Here is a 20,764-nt window from a genome sequence, read left to right as displayed (position 1 = left end):
TGCGTATGTATGTGCGTATGTGTGTAACTGTATGCACTGTGTATGTGTATATGAATGTGCATATATGTGTATGTGTGTGTTTGTGTATGTGTGCATATGCGTGTGTATGAAAGTGTGTATATATATGTATGTGTATATATTTGTGTATGTATGTCTCTGTGTGTATATGTGTATATTTGTGTATGTATGTATGTGTGTATATGTGTATATTTGTGCCTGTGTACGTGTGTATGTAAATCTGTAAGCGTGTGTGTAAGTATATGTGAATGTGTGCATGTAAGTGTATCTGAATGTGTGTGTATGCGTGTGTAAGTGTATATGTGTGTGATACAAACTTACACATACAGACCCATACACACACATAGATCTGTATGTGTGTGCATGTGTATGTGAATGTGCATGTGTATATGTGTATGTGTGTATGCGTGTGTATGTGCTTGTGTATATGTGTGAATGTGTGTATGCATGTGTATGTATGTGTATGCGTCTGTAAGTGTGCAAGTGTGTGTATGTGTATGTGTGGGTAACTGTGTATCTGTGTGTGTCTATGTGTGCATCGGTGTGTATGTGTATGTGTGTATCTGTGTGTATGCGTGTGTATGTGCGTATTTGTGTATGCGTGTGTATGTGTGTATATTTGTGTATGTATATCTGTGTGTATGTGTAGTATGTGCGTGTTTCTGTATGTGTATGTGCATATATGTATGTGTGTAAGCGTCTATGTGTGTGGGTGTGTGTAAGCGTGTGTGTGGGTGTGTAAGTGCATCTGTGTGAATGTACGTATGTGTATGTGTGTACGTATATGTGCATGTGTGTCTATGTGCGTGTGTGTGTATATGTGTGTAAGCGTGTGTGGGTGGGTGTGAATGTGCGTATGTATGTGAACGTGGGTGTGTGTGTAACTATGCGTGTGAGTGTGTGCCTTGTGTATGTGTATGCATGTCTGCGTGTGCATGCGTGTATGTGGATATGTATGTGAATGCGTGCGCATGTGTGAATGTGTGTGTGCATGTATGTAAGCGTGCGTGTGTGAATGTATGTATGTGAATGTGTATGTGCGTATGTGTATGTAACTATGTATGTGTACATGTGTATGCCTGTGTGTGTGTGTGGGTATGTATCTGCATGTGTGTGTGAGGTATGTGTGTGCATGTGTATGTGTGAATGTGTGCGTGTGTGTATGCGTGTATGTGCGTATGTGTATATATGTGTGTACGTGCGTGTCTGTGTGTATGTGAATGTGTACGTATGTGTGCGTGTGTATGCGTGTGTGAATGTGTGCGTGTCTATGCGTGTATGCGTCAGTGTGTTTATGCATGTGTATGTGAATGTGTGCATGTACGCATGTGTATGTGTGTGAATGTGTGCGTGTATGCGTGTGTATGTACGTATGTCTGTGTATGCGTATATGTGTATGTGTATGTGAATGTGCGTGTGTGCGCGTATACGTGTCTATGTGTATGTGAATGTGTATGTCCGTGTATGCGTGTGTGTGTGTGTAAGTTGGCTGTACGTGTATGCGTGTGTATATGTGTGTATGGGTGTGTGTGCATGTGTATGCGTGTACGTGTGTGTGCATGTGTGAGCTTGTGTGTGTGTACATGTGTATGCGTAAGTGCTTAAGTATATGTGTATGGGTGTGTGTGCATGTGTGTGTGTGCGTATATGTATGTGTGTGCAATGTGTGTACGTGTGTATGTGAATGTATGTGCATGTGTATGTGTTTGTACGTGTATGCGTGTTTGTGTATGTGTGCGTGTGTGCATGTGTATCTGTGTAAGTGGGTATACGTGTGTATGTGTGTTCGTGTGTGTATGTGAATGTGTATGCGTAAGTTTGTGTGTACGTGTGTGTGCGTGGGTCTGTAAGTATATGTGAATGTATGTACGTGTGTGTGCGTGTATGCGAATGTGTGCGTGCGTGTGCGTGCACGTGTGTGTATGCATGCATATGCGCGTGTATATGTGTGCGCGTAAGTGTGCGTGTGTGTACGTGTGTATATATACACGGAAACAAAGGTAGAATCAAAAAGTTAGCTTTTACCCTTCTGGTGAAAATGAAAATTTACCTTATTCACTAAATTTAAAAGAGCGCAAGTTTATCCTTAGGTGTTCATAATGGGAAAAATATCATATATGCCCAAATATGCATGGAAATTTTTCCCAAAAAACATCTCTCTCAGAAAAGAGGGACTCACTTTGTTTTCCAGTCCTTAAAGAGTCACTTCATCATTTATTTTATTTTTAACTAAGTCCTGTTTGGAAAAGACATATGAGCTTAAAATATCTTCAGTCAAGGCTAATTTGGGATACTTACAGAGGCCTGCTGATAAAAATCAGCAGGAAAAAAAGGAGGGAAGCAGCAAAGAATTTAACACAGACTGAGCTATTTACTGATGTAATGGTGACCCCACAAGTGTTGAATATCATTATAAACAAAACTTGTAAAGATGATTTTTTTAAAATGAAGGTCATTAAAAACAAGGAAAACTCACTAAGGAGGGCACCTGTGGGGATAAGCAGTGGGTGATGCACTGAAGCGTTGAATCACTCACTATCTTGTTCACCTGAGACTAGTATAACACTGTGTGTGAACCATACTGGAATTAAATCTTTTTAAAAATTTAGAAAAAAGCAAAAGAACAAGGAAAATTTAAAAAACCGTCACGGTCGAGAGGAGTCTAAGGAGACACGCAGCATCATGCAATGTGGTTTCGTGCAAGAGATCTTAGAACAGTAAAAAAGGGACATTAGGTAAAAATGAATGACGTCTGAATAAAAAGCATGGACTTGAGTTAGTAAGAATCAATCAACGCTGGTTTATTAGTTGTGACAAATGTACCACACTAATAACAGATACTTGTAACAAGGGAAACCAGGAGTGGGGTACATGGGACTCTGTACTATCCTCATTCACAGCGTTTCTGTAAATAAAAACCATTCTAAAAAACAAAGTTTATTTTGAAAATAAAACAAATTTTAAGAATGACAAGAAGAGGCAGGTTATGAAAAGCATGGATGTGAATGTATCAGAAGAATGAAAACGACGACGGTCTCCTGTTAAGACGTGGGCCAGAGCTCCCAGTGAGAGCACCGAACACGAGCATCTCCACCTCCTTGGGGAGGGTGGGGAACGGCGGCCTGCTGCGGACCACACGGTCACATGACTGACTCTAGTGGTCACCAAGACGTCGTCAGGTCCTCACGGAGGTGCTGAATTACAGTCTTGTCCTGGAACAAGACGGAACGGAAAAAACTATCCTTCGTGTTTAAAGCTTCTATTTGGGGTGCTGGGTTCTCAGATGATTTTTATGTTACTATAAAAACCAAATAACCTTCTAAATACACAAAAGTAGTCCTTGTATGGACTGAGGGTTAGGAACCAAAGAGGAGGATTAATCGGAATGAAATTAAAAAATCAAGTTTCAGGTATTATTTTACATAATATGTGACAAAATACATGAATGTACCTACATTAGTAAAGGAAAAGCTCATATAATTACACTGGCCACAAAGCTTTCTAACTTTTCTCACTGATGAAACACTGCCCCTCCTATTCAGGTCGGGCATCTGCGGTAATGTGCTCAGCATGCCATGCGGTGCACTCGTCACACGGGAACCACACACGGAGAAGGCCAGAAAATCAACAGCCGTGGTCCAGCTCTGGCTCAGACCCTCACATTTACAGAGGGCCCGCGTGCTAGACGCTCCCGTGGGCACGCAGGCTGCACTACTCAGCAAGACTCCCGCGCTCAGGGCTCCCACCCCAGCGAGGAAAGAAGGCAGCGAGCAGTAAACACGATAAACAGGGGAACTCTGTGTGCCACAGACAAGGGGACACCGGAACGGGGCAGGGTGGCCAGCAGAGCTGAGGCAGGTGGGGGGCCGCTGGCACAGGCCCAGCGCGGCAGACACGTGCGGTCAAAGATGGGAAGACGGGGGGTTCGCGGCCGGGCCGCGTCGGGTCATCTCGCACGGCACTTCGTGCGCGTCCAACAATCCCTCTAGCGGAACAGAGTAACGTCAGTGGAGGCACCCTGCGCCCGGATGCGAATACTCCTACAGACGCGTACATTCCTTCATACCTTTTTCATCTCATTTTCTAGATTCTCCTCCTCTTGGCCTTCGGACAGCCTCCTCCTCAGATCGGCTATCTCCCTCTCCGCGGACTCCCGGTACTGCGCCCACTGGCCTCGCTCCTGCTCCAGCCTGACGTGGAACTGGTGCTCGTAGTCGCGGACGGTCTCTACAAAACATCACCACAGAGTACAGGTCTGAGCGCCCCGAGGAGCGACGTTCGGGCGCACCGGGCCAGACGAGCTCATGCCTCATTTACGCAAAACAACAACTAAAGCTAAAGCAAGATTTCTGGTTCCCATGACGTGTAGTTCTGCTAAGGGCTTGAACCCTCTCTCGTCTTCACGGCTGGCGTGTGCCGAGCGTTCCCCTAGATGAGGAGAGCTCAGCAGAGGCCCTGGCCCGTGCCAGAGAGCCGGTGTGCGGAGCCGGCCCATGTCCGCCAAACCGCGGCGTGCCCACACCACGCTCCGGCTCCTGTCACCCCCGTCCAACGGCCTGAACGTGTGAGAAACGGGACGTGCATCTGGAATAGTTCACTGTGACTCGGGATTCTGAACGGAGACAAAGTCTACGCGGCCCGTATTAAATGGCTTTCTCTTTAGTATAAACCTGAGGCATTTCCGGGATAAACACAGCTGGTTGCTCACTAGCTTCCACCCCTTCCTCCTTCCTAACAAAACCCCAATTCTGTCTAAGAAGTCAGCGGGCCGATTTAAAAGCTACATTTTCCAGCTGCCTTTGCAGTGATGGGCAACCACACACCTCAATAAACGGAAGGGGTGTATGGAGACTTCTAGAGAGTGTTTGCTTCCCTGAGGCGACTGAAGGAGCAGCGACCACTCTTTAGCCATAAGGAGAACGGCGGTGAAAACCACATGCCAAGGGATGGAGAACCAGAAGGACCGAAGGAGCCGGGACAGGTGCCATCGTGGAGGCTGTAACTGGCCCAGAGTCCCCACCTCCGGGATGCACTCCTGAGGGAAGAACAGACTCCCATGTGGGAGAGCCACTTCCGTCGGCTACCGTGAGGCTTACAGCCATTCCACTGCAGAAAAATGACACGTAGGCCAAGATGGCGGAGAGAGTCACCACTATGTCACATTTATAATACGAATGAAACTAATTTCAGGAACCACAGCTTCAGGGGCAACTTCCTTCGGCTCGTTACCGTCTGGTCAGAAACGCAGGCTAACCCGCGACTCCTCCTTTATTGCCAGGGTCAGAGGTCGGCAGCCCATCCAGCCTGTTGATTCGAGCCCATACCTTTCTACCTCAGAGACCACAGTGAGGAGTCACATCGCAACCCACACTTCCCCTGAAAATGTCAAATTCTGGCCACGCTGGACTGGAAGGGCAGTAACCAAGTGTAAGCAGTGACTGGACCCCGCGTGGGAGGTCTCCAGCCCGCACACGCCCCGCGTCCACGCGGCCGGCTTCTCCGACGTGCCCGGCCTGGCTCCTACAGAAGAGCCGGCCCCAGCCCCCCACCCCGCTGCAAACCCTCGGTGAACGCAGCCCCCGCTCAGCGCCACAGCCCTGCACACACCCACGGTAAGCCTCCACTACCAGACCCGGGGCAGGCAGACGGCGGCCCGCTGACGGCAGCACAGGCCTCCCCTCCTTTCACAGAGGACAGTGCGCCCCAACGACGGTCACGCATGATGCCACAAAAAGCTCCGGGCGCAGTCTAAGACCCTCTGACAGCATAGTCCCCATTGGCAGAGGCGATCCTAGGAAATCACGGCACAGACGGAACATTCTCAGTCTTTACCTTTCATCACAGCCTGAAGCGAGGCAACCTCTTCTCTCCACTGTCTTTTCACTTCATCGATTGCTTCCTGCTTGGTGTTCTCAGAGACCGTGGCGATGGCCTTGATGTTCTCCACCTCTGCCTGGGCTTCCCACAGCTGCGTCCGCAGCTGCCCCAGGTCGTCCTGCGCCGCCTGCAACACTGCATTCTGCCGCTTCAGGTCCTCTGGGGAGAGAGTAAAAGCCTTTCCATTAACGAAGGTTCGCATGGATCGGGCTGACATCCCAAGGAAGAGAGAAAGCATTACGTTTATGATGTTAACATTCTAAGGAAGAAATGAAGCACTGAATTTTAAAATGTTAACTTAGAAAGTGAACATTTTTTTAAAAGATTTATTTGAGAGAGAGAGAGAGAGAGAGCGTGTGAGCACGCACACGAGTGGCGGGAGCAGGCAGAGGGAGAGGGAGAAGCAGACTCCACGCTGAGCACGGAGCCCAATGCCGGGCTTGATCCCAGGACCCTGAGATCATGACCTGGGCCAAAACCAAGAGCCAGATGCTCAACTGACTGAGCCACCCAGGCGCCCCCAAAATGAAATTATTTTAATAAAGACAAAATTTAAGGTATGCACGTATCACTAGTCCATTACTTGTTAATTATCCAACCAGATAGTGACTAAGGCCATAGTTCTAAAGCTAAATTGAGGCTCTTTCACCCACTGGCTAATGAACTTATTTAACCTCTCTGGCCTCAGTTTCGACATCTACAAAACAGGGATTAAAAACACCCATCTTAGAAGGCTGCTCTAATGATAAAACAATTTACTGAAAATGCTTATTAGTACAACACTTGCACAAAGTAAACATTCAAGAAACCGTTAACAGAGGAGAAAAAAAGCCAGAGTACACAGCAGCCATACAAAATCAAGGATTTTTTACAGTCAGGATGAATTTTCCCACACCCCTTTACCACCTCTTAAATATGAAGTTCATCTGTCGTGACAGTTGCAGGATTTAAGCCCAGGTAGGGCGTATGTTTGGCCAAATGGACTCCTGCACAGGGTGAGCCTGCCAACAGTGTGTGGGGCTCTGTGCGCCTGTTCCCCATACACTTAACAACAGTCCCTGCTCTCCACTTTTCAAAACCCTTGCCAACGTCAGGGGGAGAAGCTGGTGACAGCTGTCATCTCTATTCCCCCTCAGTAGTGAGGCTGAGTATCTTTTTATACAGTTATTAATGCCCGTGTTTCTTCTTTGGTGATAGCCTTTCCCTGGGCTTCTAATGAACCGACTTTCCTCCGATTGGGAAGAGTATTTTACATACACTGAGTACTGTCTCTACTTTCTTAGAAAGCTCTCCCACTCTGCTCTTTTCCATGTCTTTCACCATCTAAGTTGGAAGACATTTATGCAGAAGAACCATGCATCTTTATGCAAAGTTGTCGATTTCCTTTACAGACCGCAGTAACTGAGCTGCTGGGCCAGGAGAGCAGTCTGACTTAGGACCTGACTCTGTTACTGGCCGCCACACGACGTGAAGGGACCCCACAGCCCTCAAGCCGGGACAGCGGCAACACTCCTCAGCATGGATTTCTAAGTACTTGAAAAAATCAAATCCATAATATTAAAGAACTTTTCAACATCGTGAGGACATTCATCTTTCTCAAACACACGCAGGAATTAAGTTTGGCACTCTGGGAAACGGGAAACACTGGTCACGCCAATTCTAAGTAAATTCATTCAACATCTGTTTCACGTCGCTTCGGCACTGCTAGTAAAACATTCTGGGGGCGCCTGGGCGGCTCAGTCGGTGAAGCGTCCGACTCTTGGTTTCAGCTCAGGTTGTGATCTCGGGGCGGAAGAATAGAGCCCCACAGGCTCCAGGCTCAGTGGGGACTCTGCTTGAGATCCTCTCCTCTCTCTCTCTCTCTCTCTAGCCCGAGAAAGTGGTAAGAACATTAACTGCAGAAAGGAACACCTTTCTAGAAGGAAAGCAGAAAACGGTGAGGGGGTGCGTGGGAGTGACCCCGAGACTAAACACACGAAGCCACAGAAGGAAAGCTGTGCGTGTCAGCTCCACATTCTGAGTGTGAAGGTGTTTTGTAAAATGTGAAATAAAAGAAAAAGCATTATCTTTGGAATACCTCGTTCATTTCTGAGAGCGACAATTTTGTCGGGGCTCAAGTCTGTACACTCACACACCTGCTCATGCTGATTATCCCTGCTCCTTTTTACTTACTGGAAATTACCCAGAGCTATATATACACTCTCCTGTTGTCACTGTGAACAGAAAAACTGCAAATACCAAGCCTAAATACTAATCTGTGGCACGTTTCCACAGAGGCATGTTTCCACAGAGTTAAAAGCAGTACAGAGGGCCTGGAGGAACACCAGGTCAAATTTTGTTCCTGACTTACTTTATGTATATTTGGATAAGATCTATTTATATGCTACATATTAACTAAAAAAACCACATTCTCTGTACCAAAACATTTCCAATCTGTTTGCCAATGGAACAAATTATTAAAGAACAGTTATTTATCCATCTGGTTTCGTATATGTAGTGATAAAGATTTTCAAACATGCTTTGAAACTGAGAATCTAGTATGACAATCTTTCACGTACCCATCACCAAGATGCACCAAGATCTGGCCACATTTATTTCAACCACCCTCTTTCTATGAAGTATTTTGTGAAAATAAGCCCCAGAAACAATATAACATCATCTAACATACTACAACATGCATCTCTAAAAACATGGATATTTCCTTACACAAACACAGTGCTGCTGTCACCCCTAACACATTTGATGTCATCTAATACCCAAGCTGTAGTAAAATTTTCTCCAGCTGCCACAAAAATGTGTTTTGGAAGATCTGTTTGAATTAGGACCCAAACAAGACATTTTGTTTGTTTATACTAACACTTTACAGACTACTTCAAACATAGAGACAAATATACAAAATTCTGTAATGGACACTTACTACCTATCACCTAGTTTCATCATATTTTTTTAAGAATTTATTTTTAAGTCATCTCTACACCCGATGTGGGGCTCGAACTCACGACCCCGAGATCAAGAGTCCCGTGCTCCACTGACTGAGCCAGCCAGGTGCCTGAGCTTCATCAATTTTTAACATTACTGTTACTTCTGCTTCAATTTCTTTTTAAGACATAAAACCTTACAAATGCCCCACTTCCCTCAGAAGTAACAACTACCGATAACTTGGAGGCATCATGACCGTGCATATTTTACACCTTTACTCTGTTGCCGGTTTTTAAACCTTAATGCTCCCCTACCCTGGTACCCTTCTGCAATCACCTCTATCCCTCAACACTGCTTCTGAGATTGTTAATCCGCGTAACTACTTCATTCGTTAGCAGCAACGCCGCAAAGCCACTATGTCCGCTACCAGCTTTGTGGGCGTGCAGGTGTGGAGTACGAACCCACCTTCTCCACACAGATGTTCCCATTTTTACGCCATCTACACTGTCTAGCCTAACACAATAGTGCTTGTACTACTTTGTCTACTCGTGTACGCATAGAAGGTTTTCCATCATAGTTTAGCACAAACGCCATAGTTTTGAATGAACTGGGGAGACGTCCCCTACCAGATTCAAAAGTTATCATTACAAGCCTCATGAACCCGCTACCCAGCTCCAGCAATCACAGACCCATGGGGAGTCTTGCCCCACCCCCCCACGTGTACTCCACAGCACACCATGATGAGACAAGTCTCACACATTTTTGTAAACTAATGAACTTTATTTTGTAGAGCAATGTCTGGCTCACAGCAAAACTGAGCAGAAGGTACAGAGTTCCCATACACTCCCTGCCTCACCCCCACAAAAGCTCCTACTGTCCACAGCAGTACGTGTGGGATCCTCGCTGAGCCTACAGTAACATCTTATCAAAGCCCATGGTCTACAGGAGGATGATGTATAATGACAAGTACCCGCCACTGTGAACCATACAGAAGAGTCCCACTGCCTAAAAATCCTCTCTGCTCTATTCACTCCTCCTTCCCTCCTAAGCCCTGGCAATCACTCATCATTTTACTGTCTCCATGGTCTTGCCTTTTCCAGGATGTCTCATAGTTAGAATCCTATAGTACACAGTCTTTTCTGATTAGCTTCCTTCCCTTGATGGCTCCATCCTTTTTATGCTGAATATTCCACTGTCTGGATGTACCAGCTTATTTGTTCACCTACTAAAGGGCATCTTGACTGCTTTCAAGTTTGGGCAATTATTAATAAATATGTACAGGTTTTGCATGGATAGTTTTCAATTCATTCAATTCATTCCTAAGGAGGAAAATTGTTGAATCACATTAGCTAAGGGTATGTTTAGTTTGTAAGAAACTGCCCAACTACCTCCCAAAGTGACTATACCATTTTGTATTCCCACCAGCAATGAAAGAAAGTTCCAACTGCTGTACATCATCAGCAGCATTTGGTGAGGCCAGTGTTTTAGACTTGGGCCATTATAATAGATGTGTAGTGATACCTGTTTTAATATATTCACAGACTTATGCAACCACTACCACAATCAATTCTGGAACATTCTAATCCCCCCGGAGAGAAACCCAGTGCTCTTTACCACCTCCCAACTCTCTAGCCCCCATCAAGCAACCACTAATGGGCCATCTACCTACTCTGGATGTTTCACAGAAATGTAATCGCACGCGATCCTCCATGACTGGCTCGTCACCCAGCATGACGCTTTCAAAGTTCATCCCTGCTGTAGCGTCAGGACTCCATTCCTTTTTATGCAGGAATAATAAAAATAATATGTCCATTCATCAGGTGACATTTGAGTTGTTCCCCGCGTTTTGGCTATTAGGAATAATGCTGCTACACACTTTCTCCTCTCTTGTATATATACCTAGGAGTCAAATTCTGGGTCAAGTGCTAACTCTATGTTTAACCATTTTAAGAACTGAAAGACTACTTTCCAAACCTTTGGACCATTTACCAGTCCTGCCAGTAGTATGTGAGGGTACTTATTTCTCCACATCCTTACCCACACCTATTATTAACTGACTTCCTGATAGAGGCATCCTAGGGGGTGTGAAGTGGCATGTCACTGTAATTCTGATCTGTTTCTGACAGCTAATGACTCTGAGCATCTTAATCATGTGTTTGTTGACCACTTGTGCATCCTCTTGGTAGAAATGTCCATTCACACCTGCTGACCATTTTTAGCTGAGTTGTCTTTGTACCACTTAGTTGTAAGAGTTCCTGATATATAGAGATAAAAGTCCCTTATCTGATATATTTGCAAAACTGTCTTCCATTCAGTGAGCTCTCTTTTCACTTCCTTGATCGTGTCCTCGGAAACATAAAAACATTTAATTTTGATGAAGTCCACTCTGTCTACTTCTTCACTGGTTGCTTCTGCTTGTAACATCCTATCTAAGACATCACTGCCTAACTCCAAGGTCGCAAAGATTTATCCCTAGGTTTTCTTCTAAGGGTTTTTATAGTCCACCTTTTAAACCTAGGTCCTTGACACACTCCAGGTGAATCTGCATAGATGCTGGGTGTCCAATGTCATTCTTGTACATGTGGATATCCAGATGTCTCAGCACAATGTGTTGAAAAGATGGTTCTTTCCCAGGTGAATTGTTCTGGCATCTTGTAGGAAATCAATTGACCATACATATAATAAGGAGGTTAATTTTTGGATTCTAAACTCTATTCCATGAAACTGCTACCTGTACTTATGCTAGCACCACACTGTCTTGATTACTGTTGCTTTGTAATAAGTTCTGAAATCAGGATATGTGAGTCCTCCAACTTTGTTCTTGTTTTCCAAGAATGTTTTGGCTATTCTGGATCCCTAACATTGTCAAATAAATTTTAGGATCAGCTTGTCCACTTCTACAAAAAAGGCAACTGAGACGATGAAAGACACTGCATTAAATCTGTACGTCAATCAGGGGGTATTGTCAATTTTAAGTCTTCTGATATATGAACATAGAATGTTTTCCCAATTATTTAGATCATTTTAAGTTTTTTCAACACCATTTTTAAAGTTTTCAAGGTACAAGTTTTACAATTATTTTGTTAAATTTCTTCCTAAATATATAATTTTGATGCTACTAGAAATAGAACTGTTTCCTTAGTTCCACTGTAAGTGTATAGAAATACAATCAGTTTGACCCACAGATCAATTAATCTTTGACAAAGCAGGAAAGAACATCTAATGGGAAAAAGAATCTCTCTTCAACAAATGGTGTTGGAAAAACTGGACAGCAGAGGAATGAAACTGTACCACTTTCTTACACCATACACAAAAAATAAAAAATGGACCAAAGGGGACGCCTGGGTGGCTCAGTCGGTTAAGCGTCTGCCTTTGGCTCAGGTCATGATCACAGGGTCCTGGGATCAAGTCCCGCATCAGGCTCCCTGCTCAGCGAGGAGCCTGCTTCTCCCTCTCCCTCTGCTGCTCCCCCTGCTTGTGCTCTCTCTCTCTCTGATGAATAAATAAATATTTTTTAAAAATGGACCAAAGACCTAAATGTGAGACCTGAAACCATAAAAATCATAGAGGAGAACATAGGCATTAACTTCTTTGACATTAGCTGTAGCAAATTCTTTCTAGATATGTCTTCTGAAGCAAGGGAAAACAAAAGCAAAAATAAACTACTGGGACTACATCAAAATAAAAAGCTTCTGTACAGTGAAGGAAACAAAACTTAAAAGGCAACCTAAGAATGAGAGAAGATATTTGCAAATGATATATCTGAGAAACGGTTAGTACCCCAAATCTATAAAGAATTTATATAACTCAACACCCAAAACATGAAGAATCCAATTAATGGGCAAAAGACGTGAATAGACATTTTTCCAAAGAAGACATACAGACGGCCAACAGACACATGTAAAGATGCTCAACATCACTGATCATCAGGGAAATGCAAAACAAAACTACAATGAGATATCACCTCACAACCTGTCAGAATGGCTAAAATCAAAAATACAAGAAACAATGGATATTGGCGAGGATGTGGATAAAGGGGGACCGTCCTGCACTGTTGGTGGGAAAGCAAACTGGTGCAGCCACTCTGGAGAAGTTAAAAATAGAACTACCCTATGATCCAGCAATTGCACTACTAGGTATTTACCCAAATACAAAAATACTAATTCAAAGGAATACATGCACCCCAATGTATATAGTAGCATTATCTACACTAGCCAAATTATGGAAACAGCCCACATGTCCATCGAATGATGAATGGGTAAAGATGATGTGGAGTGTGGTTGATGGGGGGTGTGTGTACAATGGAATATTACTCAGCCATAAAAAAGAATGAAATCTTGCCATTTGCGAAGACATGGATGGAGTTAGAGAATATAATGCTAAGCAAAACAAGTCAGTCAGAGAAAGACAAATACCATCTGATTTCACTCATATGTAGAATTTAAGAAAAAAAACAAATGAGACACGCCTGGGAAGCTCAGCCGGTTAAGCGTCTGATCTCGGGGTGGTGAGTTCAAGTCCCATGTTGGGCTCCACCCTGGGTGTGGAGCTTACTTTAAAAAAAAAAAAGAGCAAAGAGGGGGAAAAAAAAGAGAGAGGCAAACCAAGAAACAGACTCTTAACTATAGAGAACAGACTGATGGTTACCGGGGGGAGGTTCGTGGGGGGTTGGGTGAAATAAGTGATGGGAATTAAGGAGTGCACTTGTGATAAGCACTGGGTGATGTATGGAAGTGCTGAATCACTATACTGTACACCTGAAACTAATACTGTATGTTAACTAACTGGAATTTAAATAAAAACTTTTTAAAAAAGAAATACAATTGGTTTTTGTATATTGATCTTGTATCCTGCAACCTTGCTGAACTCATAAAATAGTTTAGTTTTTCAGTGGATTCCCTTCAATTTTCTATATAAAAGACATCTGACAATAGAAATAGCTTTACTTCTTTGCCTACTTCAAATGTATACAACTTTAATTCCCACAAAATAAAGGCTACGCCTCTATAGCTCTTTTCTTTTCCCACGTCCACACTGTTATTTTATACGCTGGCATCTATATATACGACAGACCCAATGATACATTGCTACAACTATTGTTCCGTACAGTTTTCTCTTAAGGAAGCTGAGAGGAAAAAAGGAGGCCAAGTATGTATCTACAGCGTGTGTTATACTAACCTTATTTACCATTTCCGGCTTTCTTCAGTTGATCCTTTGGATTGGAATTATCAGCCGGTGTCATCTCCTTAGTCTGACGTAGCCTTCCTCCCACCCAACTCCTTTGTGCTGATATTGGCAAATGTATTACATTTCCATGTTACAGGGCCAATAAAAACAATAATATACACACTGGCTTAGATCATTGTTTTGAAAAAGATTTGAGAAAAAGCATGAGAGGGAGCGAGCGAGCGAGAGTGCACACAAGTTGTGGGGAGGGGCAGAGGGAGAGGGAGAAGCAGGCTCCCTATTGAGCAGGGAGCCTGGACGCAGGGCCCAATCCCAGGACCCTGGGACCGTGACCTGAGCCAAAGGCAGATGCTTAACCGACTGAGACACCCAGGCTCCCCTTATATCATTGCTTTCTACAATCCATTAATATTTATACTCTAATTGCACAATTATCTTACCAAGATAATTTTTTTCATGTAAATTCAAATTACTGTCTGGAATCACTTGATTTCAGCTAAAGAATGTCCTTTAGTATTTCTCGATAAGGCAATATTCTAGGGAAAAAATTTCTCAGGTTTTGTCTATTTGAGATAATGTCTTTATTTCATCTTCTTTGAAAGATGCTTTTGCTGGATATAGGATTCTTAGTTAAGTTTTCTCCCCTTTGAGCATTTAAAATGTCACCCTGCTGCCTCCCAGCCTCTACTGTTTCTAATGAGAAGTCATCTGTTAATCTCATCGAAGTTCTTTTACAGGTGACAAGGTTTCTCTGGCTCCTTCTAGGATTTTCTCCTTGTCTCTGGGTTTTAACATTTTTATTATGATGTGTCTGTGTGTAGATATCTCTATCCCGCATGTCTCTAGCCTACTTTGAGTTCAATGAGCTTCTCAGATATGTAGATTACCACTTTTAATTAAATGTGAGAAATGTTCAGACATTATCTCTTTTAGTATTTTTTTTCTCTTTCTCTCTCACCTCTCCTTCTGGCCTCCCATTGCACGTATGTTGGCAAACTTAATGATGTCCCACATTTCCATTAGGCTCTGTTCACGTTTCTATTTTCTTTCTGTTCTTCAAGATGTATAATTTTAAGTGATCTATCTTCAAGTCCACTAATTCTTTCTTCTGCTAGTTCAAATCTACTGCGGAGCCCCTGCACTGAACTTTTCATTTTAGTTATTGCACTTTTCAGTTTCAGAATTTCCACTTGGTTGTTATCACTTCTTTACTGATATTCTCCATTTGATGAAACACTGTCACACTTAACTGCATTAAGCATGGTTTTCTTCGGTTAAGTGTATGTGTGACACCTATGAAGCCTTCACTAAATCTGACATCTGGTCACTCTCACAGGGATTGCACATTTTCCTTTGTATGGGTAACAGTTTCCTGTTTCTTATCTCAAGTTTTGTTGTTGTTGTTGTTGAAACTGACAGTTTTTTGCAGCACCTCTGGTGCTGGTACGCCCCAGCCTCTTATCAGCTTCTTGTCATCATCTGCTGTTTGTCTAGTAGCTGGCTGGATTTTCATGTAAACTGATTTCTTGCCCCCTCCCGCAGTGGGGGGCTGCTGCTGTCGCCCCTCAGAAGGTGTGCTGTGGGCACGAGCAGAGTCACTCTCCCTTCTGAGTGTCTCCTTCCCTGACCACATCCGTCAAACTCTGCTGGGACTCTTCTAAGCTATAGGAACAGGACACTGGGTTGGGGAGATGGAAGTGGTAGCCTCTGGTCTCCCCGGCTTTGTTCTCCCGTCAGAGACCCTCCCCCCAGACCACCACACCCAAGGTACAGCTTCCACCCTGAGTGGGGGCTGGGCAGAAGAAAGGAGCTCAACCCCTCAGCCACACTCAACTGCAACTTCACCTCTACAACAGGGAGCTGAATGGGGGTGGGGAGGAAGGTTCTGTCGTCCTCAACCGGGAGCTGGGGAGAGCACGAGACCTGCGTTCTTGGCATCATCAGCCTGGAGTGGTGTTTCTGTAACACCAGGCTGGAAGGGGGGGAAAGGGAGCAGTTCACGGATCAAATGCCACAGACTCTGTTTTTACCAAGATTTAGTATACTTTCTTGAACAAATGTTTCATCTGCTATAGGACCACTTCTATAGACTTTAAGTGGTTGTTTTTAAAAAAATTTTTCACCAGTTTTGCTGGAGAATGGGTCTGTGGTTGTTAAAAAGAAATGGGGCTCCCAAAATTATCATTTACCTATAAATACTTCAGCATGTATCTCTAAAAAGATAAGGACCATTTTTTTTAAAATACACATAAAATTTACCATCTTAACCACTTTTAAGGGTACAGTTCAGTGGTGTTAAAAGTATTCACATTGTTGTTCAACCCATCTCCACAGCTTTTCATCTTAAAAAACTGAACTATACTCATTCAACAACAACTCCCACTCCTCCAAGCCCCTGGCAGCCATATTCTACTTTGTTTCTAGAAGTTTAATTATTCTTTTTAAAGATTTTATTTTATTATTTGACAGAGAGAGAGAGAGAGAGACAGTGAGAAAGGAAACACAAGCAGGGGGAGTGGGAGAGGGAGAAGCAGGCTTCCTGCCAAGCAGGGAGCCTGATGCAGGGCTCGATCCCAGGACCCCGGGATCATGACCTGAGCTGAAGGCAGACACTTAACAACTGAGCCACCCAGGCGCCCATGCCTAGATACCTCACATAAGTGGAATCATACATTGTCTCTTTCTGGCTAATTTCACTTTGTAAGGATCATTTTCACAGCTGAAAGAATTTGAAAATGCCTGAAAAAACGGGGCACCTGGGTGGCTCAGTCGTTAAGCATCTGCTTTCAGCTCAGGTCATGATCCCAGGGTCCTGAGGTCGAGCCCTGCATCGGGTTCCCTGCTCCGCGGGAAGCCTGCTTCTCCCCCTCCCCCTGTTTGTGTTCCTGCTCTTGCTATCTGTCAAATAAATAAAAATCTTAAAAAAAAAAAGAATTTGACAATGTCTACACCATCAAACATCCACTTAGTGTTGAAAAGTCCAGTTGTCTAAATTTTTTTCAATAGTTCAACCCTTTTGAGTCAAAATTCAAATAAGGTCCATGAATTAGTCAATATGTACTTTAACTCTCTTTTAATCTATAGGTATCCCCTTCACCTCATTTTTCCCTTGAAATTTATTTATAGGGTAAACTAGGTTGCCCTCCGTGCCTCTTGCAGTCTGGATTTTACTAACTGCTGAACTTGTTCCTTCATTCGTGGTATTTCCTATAAATCAGTGGTTCGATATAATAGGTCAGCATTTTCTTGATCCTGTTCTTCCTTGTAAAACTGAAGATAGTCTGAAGATCCATGAAGGAAAACTGAGACTTTAATTGGAATTGCTCTGAATTTACAAACTGAGGAGAGTTAGCCTCTTTATGACACAGAGTCTTTCTACCTATGAACATGTCATCACATTCCATTTATCAGGGTTTCCTTTCATGTACTTCAATACTTGTTTTATAATTCTCCTCTATAAAGGTTTCCCACAACCTTGTCAGACGTATTCCCAAGGGACTAAAAATTCTGATTTTTTTTTTCAGAATTTTTTTTCTATTACTTCTCTAATTAGTTACTGGTACACAGAAACATTACTATATTGATCTTTTTTTTTTTTTAAGATTTTATTTATTTATTTGACAGAGAGAGAGCGCAAGAGAGGGAACACAAGCAGGGGGAGTGGGAGAGGGAGAAGCAGGCTTCCCGCGGAGCAGGGAGCCCGATGCGGGGCTCGATCCCAGAACCCTGGGATCACGACCTGAGCCGAAGGCAGACGTTTAACCGACTGAGCCACCCAGGCGCACCACTGATCTCTTTAGTTCTAATAGTGTAAATTCTCTTGGTTACTCTATGTTGATAAACATATGGACTCCACATGGAGACAAAACTATCCTTAACTTTCCAAATTTTATAACTCGTTTCATTTTATTTTATTGCATTGGCTAGGAGGAACTCCAGTATAAAAATGAAGTACTGATAATAGGCTTTATCTCATTTCACTATTAAGTGAAGGCTATTGGTTCCTATTAAAAATGTTTTCATAGGCTAAGGCAGGCCCCCCTCCATCCTAGTTTGCTAAGAGCTAGTATGAACTCATTACTAAAGGGTGTTAAGAATTTTACTGAATGCCCTGTTTTTTCCTAATTTGTTAATGTAGTGAGTTACATCAACAGATGTTCTAATGTTAAACGATCCTTGCATTCCTACTATGTGTGGTCATAGTGTACTATTTTTAAACATTCTACTGAAGTCACTGTTATTTAGGATTTTAAACTCTATGGTCATAAATGAGATTGGCTTATTTGTATACTAGCATTAGTGCTTCTTGTTTGGGTATCAAGGTTAGCCTAATCCCACAAAATGAAATGGATGGCTCTCTTTTTGTTTCTGACACAGAATATAAAAGAAACAAATTTTCCTTGTGGATTTAACAAAATTTGCCTATGCCTGTGGCATCTTTTATAAATAAGAATACTGTTTACTGACTCAGTTTTTCTTATGGTCATGCTTTATTCAGGTTTTCTATTTGAAGTAATTTTGGCAATTCATATCTCCTGGGATACTATTCAACTAAATATCCAAGATTTTTGGCACAGACATACACAGTATTCTTATACTTTTACAGTTCTACTGTATCAGTAATTTGTTTTTTTTTCAAAGGTGTGCTTTTGATTTTATTTAGCTTAACTATTAACTTTGCTTTCCATTTCATCAATTTCTATTTCTTCTTCTACTTTCTTCGTGTTCACTTTTTCTAGCTTCCAGAGCTGAACACTTAAATCATTTTATTTTTTAAAAGATTTTATTTATTTGACAGAGTGAGAGCACAAGCAGGGGGAGCAATAGAGGGAGAAGAAGCAGGCTCCCCACTGAGCAGGGAGCCCGATGCGGGGCTCGATCCCAGGACCCGGGATCATGAACTGAGCCGAAGGCAGACGCTTAACAACTGAGTCACCCAGGAGCCCCAGATCATTTATTTTTCAATCTCTCATTGTCTTTTAATGATTTAATTTTAATAAATAATTTTAAAGTTAAAAGCTTACTTTCTAAGTATTGTTTTAGCTGCTTCCCACAAGTATCTTCACCATATTCTCAGATTTTGCAATCTCCATTGTGATTTGCTCTTTAAGAGCAATAGGAACGCATTCTTAGTTTCCAAACTTTTAAAAAACATTTACATTGTTTAAAATCTTGAACAGCATTAGGTAGCCTGATTTTTTTTAAATATGTTGAGTCCTTGAGATATACGTACATGGACAATTTTTTGTGTGTTCCTTATGAATATAGAAGGAATGAACATTTTTGGTTACTTGGGTACAGAATTCCTAGATCTTTGCCTATCGCTGGATCTAGCAATTGATACAATGTTAAACATCTCCTTTGTGTGCATCTATTGATTTCTTCCTTTCATTCTATCACCTTCTGTTTTACATGGCATGTCACGGCGATTTCGTTAGGTGTATACAAGTTCATCATTGTATTTTCTTTTTAGTTTTTAAAGATTTTAATTTATTTATTTGAAAGAGACAGAGTGAATGAGAGAGCGAGTACAAGCCAGGGGGAAAGGCAGAGGGAGAAGCAGTCTCCCCGCTGAGCAGGGAGCACAACTCTGGGCTTGGCCCCAGGACCCGGGATCATGACCTGAGCCAAAGACAGATGCTTCACCGCCTGAGCCCCCCAGGTGCCCCGATGATTTTGTCGTATCTTCTTGGTAGATTACTAGCCTCTATGTTCCTTCAGTGTGTTTGGCCTTAGGCCCCAATCTTGTTATTACTGTCTCATTTGTTCTACTTTCTTCTTTTAAAACCTAACATGAGCTATCAAGTTTTTTGGTTTTGTTTTTTATACTCAGACTTACCTGTTTCTATGGCTGGTATTGTTTCTTTCAGCCTATATTTTCCCTGTGTTTACACTTCTTGCAAATGTCATCTGGTGACTTATGTGGGTGATAAATGCCCTTAGTTTTTATATGCCTGAACTACCTATTTTGCTCTCATCCTTGAGTAATTTAGCTACATGTAAAATTTTAGGTTGAGAATTACTTTTCTTTGCACTTTGAAGATATTTCGCTGTCTCCTGTCATTGATTTTACTTATGTGGCATCTCCCAACAACCTAACCATTACTTCTGTTAGCTTTCAGTATTTTCATTCCTGGTGTCCCATAGCTCAAGATACGCCAAATACGAATTTCCTATCACTTACCTACTTGATATCAGCATTTATGTTAAGGACTCACTTTTTTTCTTAATCCCTGAAAAACCTGATCTCACCCTCCACTGTCTTCTCCTGCGACTCTTTTTAGGAAAACGTGTTAGACTCTGACGGCCTCTACGTCAACTGCTCTTTGAGGCTTCTCTGTCTCACTGAGAGGGGGGACTCCCAAATACCATTTTCTAAGTTATGAAAATCTCTGTGCCCTATCTGTAGTTTAAACCATCTATTTACCTTATTTCAATTTATTTGTTGTTTCTAAGACTTCTAAGGACCTTTAATTTTATTTAATATACCCTAGTTTTATTTCCATATCTAAGTGCAAGATTATGGCATCTGGACCACAGATATCTTCCTTAACCTAGCTTCTAACTATTGAAACTCTGGTTAGCCAGCATCCTAGCTTTATAGAAGTTATGAGCACATATAAAATCCTTGTGAACACCCCTAGAAAACTGGAGTCTTCTGGTGATTAACGCGTGCTATATCCCTCCTATTTTCCTTCAAATTCAGAACTCTATGGCCTTCTGTTTGCTGCTTCACGTAACAGGCTTTCTCTTATTGCCCAAG

General features: G+C 42.7%; 1 protein-coding gene across 2 annotated transcripts in view; it reads right to left on the bottom strand.

The window, feature by feature from the left end:
* RABEP1 (rabaptin, RAB GTPase binding effector protein 1) overlaps positions 1-20,764 on the bottom strand; it is a 98,793-nt gene that overhangs the window by 35,355 nt on the left and 42,674 nt on the right. For both annotated transcript variants that reach the window (XM_088028051.1, XM_088028052.1), the window contains 2 exons: positions 5,851-6,054; positions 4,085-4,245 (listed from right to left, as the gene is read on the bottom strand). In XM_088028051.1, the coding sequence (XP_087884177.1) occupies positions 4,085-4,245; positions 5,851-6,054 (365 nt within the window). The remainder of the gene's footprint in view (positions 1-4,084; positions 4,246-5,850; positions 6,055-20,764) is intronic.

The sequence above is a fragment of the Eumetopias jubatus genome, unplaced genomic scaffold (assembly GCF_037043125.1).
Source record: "Eumetopias jubatus isolate StellerSeaLion01/CBP00866 unplaced genomic scaffold, mEumJub1_p1.0 scaffold_10, whole genome shotgun sequence".
Classification (NCBI taxonomy): Eukaryota; Metazoa; Chordata; class Mammalia; order Carnivora; family Otariidae; genus Eumetopias; species Eumetopias jubatus.
This window is presented reverse-complemented; position numbering and strand designations above follow the sequence as displayed.